Genomic DNA, 9,982 nt, shown 5'->3' with positions numbered 1-9,982 from the left:
TATGTTTTGAAATAACACTCGTGGTTGCCTTAATATCAAGTAGCTAGGGCTATCTTCGTGCCATTCTGCAATTTTGAAAGGTTTGTGCCGACAGGAAACTGTGGAGCACCAAGATTTGTAATCAATACATATGGCATACATTCCGAAAAGATCAACAGTGGATGTACGGCGTCGATTACAGATTATCACAGCTGGAAATGAATGGGCGTTAAATATTAAGATCACCTTGCATGAAGCTAGTTTTCTTCAGAGGCGGTCGATGGGTTGTCTGCAATCATCTGGCTCTGCTTTAAACGTAATATTTGTTTCAGATTTTGCAAAGATAAAATAGAATGCAGAACTAAAAATAACTGAACAGAGCTCAAAATATAGCCAAATATAAATGGATGAGGGATGCTGGTAGTTTGCTAAATGAAGCCTTGTTGATGATCGGTTGCACATTCATCGTTGACCAAGGTAAGTGAAATAGATTTATATATAGAATAAGGAATGGAAATGCGTACCTTCTATGTCGTTTGACTTTTAGATAATGATTTTAAATGTGTGTTCATTGTTCAATGTTTCTCATGCAATGAATAAGCTCATTATAGTTTTAAGCCTCCTAAAATATTCACTTTTGAAATATGTTAAATCTAAATCTCCACTGCCATACCTGCACTTGAAAGATTTTAATATTGAAACTTACAAGCATCTCTGACGCGTTTTTTTTTTTTTTTTGTATTTTATATGACTTATCTGTCTACATATGGATATGTTTTATTACAAAACATTATCTATTTTCTGAACATCCCATATTACGTGTGACATAATTCATCAAGAAATACTAAGTAAAGCAACACTTATTCAGACGAAATAAGTTATGGAACCTAAATTGTATTGCTAATGAGGTTGTGATTGGATTCACCACTAAATATGTATGTGCAGTCTTCATTTCGTGGTATGGTACATACAGCAATTTAAATTGGTATATCCACCCATCTCTTGGTTTAATGTATCACTCGACGGAAATGAGTTCTGGATCGGATGAAGAATACCCCCCTCTCTCTCTCTCTCTCTCTCATCATTTTAGCCAAATTCTCAAGGTCTTTTGGAGAAAAAATATTTTCATCGTTGAAAAGGAGGTAGAAACTTGTGTATTTCTGTAAAGCACTGTGATTAAATTACCGCCCAAAAGGTAGAAACGAGTGTATTTGTGTAAAGCGTTTTTTACATTTTATAAATAAGTGTATTTGTGTAAAGCATTTTTACATTTTATAAATAAGTGTATTTGTGTAAAGCGTTTTTACATTTTATAAATAGTGTATTTGTGTAAAGCGTTTTTACATTTTACAAATAAGTGTATTTGTGTAAAGCATTTTTGACATTTAAAAATAATTGTATTTGTGTAAAGCTTTTGACATTTTATAAATAAGTGTATTTGTGTAAAGCATTTTGACATTTTATAAATAAGTGTATTTGTGTAAATCATTTTGACATTTTATAAATAAGTGTATTTGTGTAAAGCATTTTTGACATTTACAAATAATTGTATTTGTGTAAAGCTTTTGACATTTTATAAATAAGTGTATTTGTGTAAAGCATTTTGACATTTTATAAATAAGTGTATTTGTGTAAATCATTTTGACATTTTATAAATAAGTGTATTTGTGCAAAGCATTTTGACATTTTATAAATAAGTGTATTTGTGCAAAGCATTTTGAGATTTTATTAGAGTCAAAAATTAAAAGTATGTGTATTTTATAAAGCATTATTTATATTTTGTTACCATAAATGTCTAGACCCATTTATATTACAAAAGTAGAATATTTTTTATTTATGTATAGCATTGTTGACATTTAATGCCTTTAAAAAAACGTACAAGTGCGTGTATTTGTGTAAGCATTTTGAGATTTTATCACTACGGTAGAAGTACGTGTATTTGTGTAAATAATTACTGACATTTTATTACCAACAAACAAGTATAAATAGGTATACTTACTTCAAACATTGTCGAGATTTTCCTGCCGTAAGAAGGAAGTACGTGTGGTGTGTAAAGCATGGTTGAGATTTTATTACTAAGCCTTGTAGTTACAATAATATCTGAATTTTTATGTCTGTGAATTTAGAGTTGAAAATACACAATCATAATTGATCAGAATCAATCGACAGTGTAATTTGAAAAAAATAAATTTCAATTTAAATGTCTCACCAAGCATGTATTATCTATTCCCTTCTTACTGGAATGATTAACGTAACCACAGATTATCTACGGCATCAGTGGCTCCATCTAATTCAGCTCATACTTCAGTCAAAATCTGTTTATTGTCATGGTGGGAGGTCGACACGAACGGTATTTCAAATTTAACAATAATCGGAGCTAAGCTAAATCTATGCATCTCAGGTCATTCAGCTGAAAATGAAATTATGTTTGTTTTTTTCAGAATGTTCCTCGTTTATCCTTTCGTATACACCTATATTCTTTGTAGATAATTGATGACTAGCTTTCCAAGTTTATGTAATAGGCAAGCATCAGAACTAATATCCAACTCCAGACATGGCTCTAGTTGGGGTTTCAATAAAATAAATGCCCATTGTTATATAACAGGTACATGCACGACTATCCGACTCCATTCAATAGGTACATGCACGACTATCCGACTCGAGTTACTAGGCACATGCACGACTATCCGACTCCAGTAATGCGACTCAAGTTGCGACTTCGTTGAGTCAACGTTTAGAAATATCGTGTTTCAGAAGCTACATATCTGGTTTTGTTTCCGAAAGGCATACTTTAATATCGTTGAATAAGAAGTCGTTGTTTAGTGTCTCTTTCTTTAACTGTACTAACACTGAGGTGGTACAACCTAAATAATATACCAAAGTGACATTTTGTTTCAAAGTCTGTCCGTGCATCAGACCAATTTAATCAACTAATCCAGACATGTGTGTCAATGTCAGATTTGCAGCATTTGCATCGTAAAGTCATTTGCAAGCAAATGTTTTGTTTTCTATTTGTTTGCAAACGTTTACTTTTGGGTTGCAGTTGGTACTTATTTCATTTAAATAAAGTCCCAACTTATATATCAGTGTGTACCAAAACAAACATTCCTTTACTCAGTGCAGCTTTTTATATATCATACAATTTGGACTAGATCCATCGAGAGGATACAAAATAGAATATCATATTGAACTTACACAGAGAGGACAGTAAACAGAATGGCATACAGAGCCACATAAAAATAATATATAAAATGGCATAGAGCTGCTCTGAGAGGACAGTTAATAGAATGGCATGTAGAACTACTGGATGACAGTAGATAGAATGGCATATAGGACTCCATCTGGATGACAGTACATAGAATAGAACATTTTGTTTGAAACTGAAGGGATAGATTTAATAACAAGAGAATACTGACCTTTAGAGTCTTCTGGGATTGTTTAGATTGTAAACTGGTACGTATTGCTTTTATATGGCAACTTAACTCTTAAGTTCTTAAAACAGACGCATCTGAGGAGCATATATAACCTGTCTTTCTATGTCAGATACAAGAGGCTCGACTTGTCACTGCATCTGATTGATAATTTGATTGGAGTTATCTGGTTCATCGCCTGGAGCTGACTCCAGCTGTGACCCAGCTTAGTTATCATATGAAGATCAAATTTAAAGCCTCCAGTGAATGATGCTCATTTTGGCGGCGAAGGACCACCCTGAGCACAGGCGTCGAGTCCATATATGGTGATTTGATGACATTCAAACACAGTCAAATCTACTATAATCAAGTCATTCGATTTATGACTGCATAAATACACCTACTACATGTAAAGCATAAGTTTTAAAAAAATAGAATGCTAACATTTAATCATGAAGGTACAATGTTGTATTTGTATCTGTAGTAATATATAATGTAATAATGGAATACTCATTTGACTGTAATAAATCCATCGGCAGTGAGAACGTGAAGAAGAAAAGTCCGGTGATAATATATCATGGTAAGAAATTGTGTTTGTGTGTGCGTGCGTGTGTGCGTTCTTAGAAGCCCCTCATTTTACGTTGTTTATGAGTTGTATTTAGCACGGAATGACCACCAGCATGTTGTATTGAGGTTTGTACCGGAATACAAATGACCATTTCGGTATCTCATAATGCAAATATAGCTACTCCCACTAAAAGTATGTTAAAGGATGCGGCCTCATATTAAAGGAAGTGGATTATATTGGCCCTTTTCTTCAGTCTTGATATGGATGTTGTATAAACAATGTTTGTATCGAAATGATTGGCTGTCAAACATTGGAAACTAACTCATGTAATGATTGGCTGTCGAACATTGGAAACTAACTGATGTAATGATTGGCTGCCAAATATTGGAAACTAAATGATGTAATGAATGGCTACCACACTTTTGAAACTAACTGATGTAATGATTTGCTGCCAAACATTGGAAACAAACTATGTAATGATTGGCTGTCAAACATTGGAAACTAACTGGCACACAGATTAACTATCTAACATTGGAAGCTAACTGGCACAATGTGTGACGTGATTTGGATTTTTAACATAGATTTTAAAAAATTTCAGTCACATCGCTATGATGTCTGCAATGTGGCAGTTTATTGTGATGTCTAGCACTGAGGCATCATGCCACAGACGTGTAGCTTGATGTCCCACCCAGTCACATTATCTTGACACCAGGCCGACCAGTCCTAATACTAACCACATAATGCTGAGCGCCAAGCGAGGCAGCTGTTAGTACCATTTTTGTAAGTCTTTGTTATGGCTTGGTCGGGGATCAAACCCACGACCTCCCGCATCAGAGGCGGACGCTCTAACCCCTAGGCCACTGGAGCGGTCAACTGGCACAATGATTAGCTATCGAACATTGGAAACTGTCATAAAAATTGGCGGTTTAAGCTTAACACCAACTAGTCATTGTTGATTGGCTTGTGGAGGGAAGTTTACCACGCAGTCTACCAACTGGTGGGGTCTTTTGTTACTTTGGGTGGATTTTTTGGTGGTGGAGGTGTTTTTTGTATTTTTTGTTGTTTTTTGTTTTGGGGGGGGGATTGATTGTTCACACCGTATACACCCCTTACTTAAAGGTCCAAACGAACTGCTTGTTCACACGGGATGAAAGGATCCACACGAATTGTTCACACTGGAAACACTCCTTACTTTAAGGTCCACACGAATTACTCGTTCACATCATATACACCTTTTACTTTAAAGTGCACACAAATTGCTTGTTTAAACAGTAAAATATTTTCAAAAAGTATAGTCTTTATATTCCAGGTATCTAGGAAAGGTGCGTTCATTGAACACGCAACATTCATACCGACGCCAAGACGTTCAAGCAATAGAATAGACCCTTTAAGTCTCAGTTTTACCACACTGCGTAAAGAGGATGAAAACGTTCTAATAATTTGACAACAAAAAAATGGTATTTTTTTCGCAACTGTTGCTTGTAAACGATGTAGTACACGAAAGACAATTAAGCTACGGCTATTTAGCTCGGCTAGTTTTTTGTCTCTGATAGGTTATAATTATTCGTAACGTTTTCACTAACTGTTTATCTCAGCTGAGATTTAAAGTTAATACCCAAAAATTATCCAAATATTAGTCATGTGAGATGCTGAGATTCGGATCTATGTGAATGTATATCTTCATGCATATAGGTATGCGTGTGTTCATACATACAATTCTTTGAATTTTGCAAGCACAACGCAGAAAGCAATAATTTGATATTGATTTCTTGTTGACAACCACAAAAACAAGGATGTAATTAATGATTACTATTACAATCAAACATGTAATTACTGGCTGCTAATACAAACATGTAATTACTGACTGCTAATACAATCAAACATGTAATTACTGGCTGCTAATACAATCAAACATGTAATTACTGGATGTTAATACAATCAAACATGTAATTACTGACTGCAATTCAGCAAGGGTGTCATTAATGCGATTGTGATGTAAAGATGCTGTTTATAAACAGGTCAATAGTAACATTTTATGTCGTCAAATTATCGGAACGTTTTCAAGGGAAAATTAAGTGCGAAACTTGATTCGTTGTTAAAAGTAATTGAAATCTCATTAAAGCACTTGACGCCATGCTAGTATTTGTTTATTTGTAAAATATTACAATTTAGATTAAATATTTTGTAATTGTATGAAAACAAAGTTTACCTCCTGTCACACTGGAAGATACCAAACTAAAAAAAAAAAAACATTTTGTCCAAACTTAGGCGTCAACATTGGCAGGAATGAGTTATGGTTTATCAAACTGTCATTCCTTTGGATAGCTGCCAGGGCTAAAGAGCAATTTAATAGCCCCAGTCTCTCGAAGCCACCAGTTTTCATATAATGCCAAGATAAATGCAGTAAATTTATCACCTCCTTGCCTGATTTTACCCCTCAGCAAACTGAACATATCCGTGGGCGCCTAGATCTGTGAAGTTTTGAGATCTAATAATAAAATCCCGCAAACGGTGGGGGGTGGGGTGGAGGGGATCTAATCAAAGGTATGCCCTATAGGATACCGATTTATAAACGATAACAACTTGTGTCTTTCTTTTTCTCAAAACAATCCAAATATAATTCGGATAGTTGGAAACTATGTAAGAATGAAATGAGAAATTAGATAATGATGAACATTCCTGACATTAGCATGTTTCTAGTTTTCCAATATCTGAAACTGAATACAGGTGCTGTCAAGTGCCTTCCCCCCCCCAAAAAAAAGGAATGTTTTGTCAAAACTACCACTTGTGGAGGCGATTGATGTGATCCTAATATTCGTTGAAGGTCATATATATAGATTAAACATGTTGCCTATGTCACAATGGTCAGATGGGTCCTTTAAGTCCAATGATCAGAAGAAATTCTCACGTTTCGGGAGTAAAACAGAGATTGTTAATAACTCATCCCTATGTTACATGCGCTTTCTATGTGTATATAATTCTTTAACAAATAATTACAGAGCAAATACGAAAATGTGAAAAACGCAAGTTTACGCAGGGAAGGTTATAATTGCAACAATAACATAAAATATCGCATGACTCTTGCAGATTATTCCCACAATTAAATTACGGTTTCTAATTGTTTTCACGGACTTTGCGGCAAAAATGGCACTTGGCGAATTTCTCGAGAAATATGGGGATTATCAACCAAAATTTTGGTTTCTTCCAAATGCACAAAGATATTATACTCAGTTGTTGTAGTCTAGAAATATGTATCTGCAGGCCAATGTTATCATTTTGACAAAGTTTTACATTTTCAAAGTGGCTCAGAGGAAATAGACTAAGCTCAAACTTTGAAAGAGGTCGCAGCACTTTCATTTCTGCTACACAACCATGAAATAGCAATCATTATTACTGCCCAATTTAAACGTTCAATTAAACAAAACAATAGCAGCAAAATTGAACTTGCCATCACACAATGCTGCGATTTCAAGATCATGGGTGGCCTAGCGGTGTTCTCGTTTCTCCCACATGATCATATTCTAAAATTAACGATTATTACAAAATGAGAGTCCCATATTATAGTACACAAGACTTGCAAAATGTACGAGGACAGAATCATACCGTACAATAAACCACTGTTGATCACCAAGTCCTTCGTTAACTCATCTGAACATTTGCCTGAACATTTTGGAAAGAATTTAAATCCGATTGCTTCACCTCTGGTGTTTGCAGTCAAATGTTTGAATGTAACATATTGTAAACACTAGTACATAGTATTCAATTAATTATTTTACTTACTACGATTACAACTATTAATATTTGCTTTCAGATGAACAAGACAACAAGTGAGCTGTACTGGATGTTACGGAGTAACAGCAGCTTCCAAAATCCCTATGACGATCCTGACATTTTGGCGGCTACACACGTCATAGACAAATCCATATCCCCCATTTTATATATTTTTGGCTTCCCTGGCAACGCCATGTCTTTTTATCTGTGGCAGAGACCCAGACTACGACATTCATCCGGGTACTACTTGGCGGCGCTGGCTTTGACAGATTTCCTGTTTCTTGTCAACCACGTGCTCTTTGAGTTGTACAAAGTCTGGGAAGTGAATTTACTCGAACATCCGGTCGTTTGTGAAGCACTTCCCATCATGCATATGGCTTTCCAGTATCTATCCCCGCTGCTAGTGTTAGCATTCACTGTGGAGCGATATATTGCGGTTTGCTTTCCATTAAGGAGACAACAATTCTGCACCACCAAGAAAGCTATGATCGTCACGGTATGTCTATCTCTACTGGCCCTGGTCCTGGGTTGCATGCAGGGCTACTTCTATCATTATGACACACAGCTGGGCTACTGTCACCTGCGTACAGAGGCTGTTACTGGAGGAAACAAGTCATTGTGGTCGATTTGGACGTGGGTTACAGAAATGCTCGTGTTCCTTTTCGTTCCTCTGTGTATACTGCTCCTCAACGTTATTATTATACGAGAGATCAGGCGTCTGGCGAGATGTAACGAAAGCAAAATGATCCATTTTCAAACGGTGACAACGACCTTTACGCTACTCCTTGTGTCATTTTACTATATCATTACGTCAGTCCCAGTGTCTGTTGTCTACGCTATTCGATACGAGTTTCTTCCTTCAGAGCAGACAACATATTCCACAGATTTAAAATCCAAATACCACAAGTTCCAGTTGGCAAAAACCATCATTGAGGAGTTAGGAATGACACACTTTGCTTGTAAATTCTATATCTTTCTTTCTGCAGAGAAACTGTTCCGTGATGAGTTTATGCATGTGATCTTAAGGGTATTTTGTAACAAAAAGGTGCATACTTCGGACTACACCCAACATACAGTTTTGCAGACCGAAATGGCAGAACCGGAAGTTGAAACAGGGCCAATCATGCTGGTCGCCCCGAGTGACTCAGAGTACGGCCCAAATGAGACAACTATGTGACCTGTTAAAGCGATTTGAATAACTTCATCGTCCCTATGATTTTTCGAAGTACATGCATGAAGGAAGTATTTCTGTCCGTCTCTGTATATGTGCGAGTGTTTTTACCTCGTTTATTTCACTACCTTCTAAACGTTGAAGAAATTATTTTAATATCTGTACGTATACCATGTGCAATATGATACTTTTTGTTTCATTCCGTCACAAATACAGATGACTGAATAGGGATTGTAATACCTTTTGATAGGGTCTATCCGAGGAGTCATTAAAAAGAGAATGGATATCCGATAGATCATTAAAAAATGGATACCCGATGGGTCATTAAAAAGAGTATGGATATCCGATGGGTCATAAGGAAGAGAATGGATATCCGATGGGTTATAAAATAAAGTTGGGGAAATGTTGCATAGCCGAGAATGTTAGGCAAGAAGTCATGTATTTGTTTCGGTAACAAGTTCACTTTCTTCAAATACATGCGAGTATTAGTATCAAGGAAATAAAACAAAAAAAATTACATCAATACGTAAAACGGACTTTGTAATCATAGTGTCATGTGAATTAAATGATGTACAATCATTCTCTTTTCCTATTTGTTTTTAGATGAAGATTAGTCAGTCACAAATTTCTCACCATCATGAGTGGCTTCGCTTACTGAATAAATTTACATCGTTTCTAGCTGATTGTTTGCAAACAAATTGTGCACAAAAACCATACAGAAAATATTCTACAAAGCAACATTTGCAACATGTAAGGACCCACGTTCTTGTCTTTGAAGTACTTTTCTGTGTATAATGTTTCTTTAAAAGAACTCCTGGTACCTTCAAAAGTTGAAAGACGAGAAATCTTTGACACAAACTGGGCAGCTCATTGCGCTTTGAAAGTAACAATACACTATTTTCTTGACAATTCGTAACACGTGATATAATTCTTAACACTCGCTATTTTCAACGTTTTGTTTTTCGTATAGTGTGTGTGTGTGTGTGTGTGTGTGCTCTTTTTAGATCTACGTTTACGTCTCTGTGATCATATTTTGGTCCTTATAAAACATATGTTGCAGCTTAGAAAATACAGTTTCTGTAG

At 35.7% G+C, this 9,982-nt stretch overlaps 1 protein-coding gene across 1 annotated transcript; it reads left to right on the top strand.

Moving 5' to 3' along the window:
* The first annotated feature begins 236 nt into the window (after positions 1-236).
* On the top strand, positions 237-9,478 carry LOC149800619 (G protein-coupled receptor daf-37-like). The gene is made up of 2 exons (XM_089954210.1): positions 237-456; positions 7,769-9,478. The coding sequence occupies exon 2, from the start codon at positions 7,769-7,771 to the stop codon at positions 8,903-8,905; it is 1,137 nt and encodes a 378-aa protein (XP_089810336.1). The 5' UTR covers positions 237-456; the 3' UTR covers positions 8,906-9,478.
* The last annotated feature ends 504 nt before the right edge of the window (positions 9,479-9,982 follow it).

This window comes from Sinohyriopsis cumingii, chromosome 4 (genome assembly GCF_028554795.1).
Source record: "Sinohyriopsis cumingii isolate HCF-2022 chromosome 4, ASM2855479v2, whole genome shotgun sequence".
NCBI classification, from domain to species: domain Eukaryota; kingdom Metazoa; phylum Mollusca; class Bivalvia; order Unionida; family Unionidae; genus Sinohyriopsis; species Sinohyriopsis cumingii.
The sequence above is the reverse complement of the archived record's forward strand: the minus strand, read 5'-3'. Positions and strand labels throughout refer to the sequence as shown.

Bases quoted from the DNA above. Each gene is read 5' to 3' on its own strand.
- LOC149800619 (XM_089954210.1), top strand. From the start codon at position 7,769: ATGAACAAGACAACAAGTGAGCTGTACTGGATGTTACGGAGTAACAGC.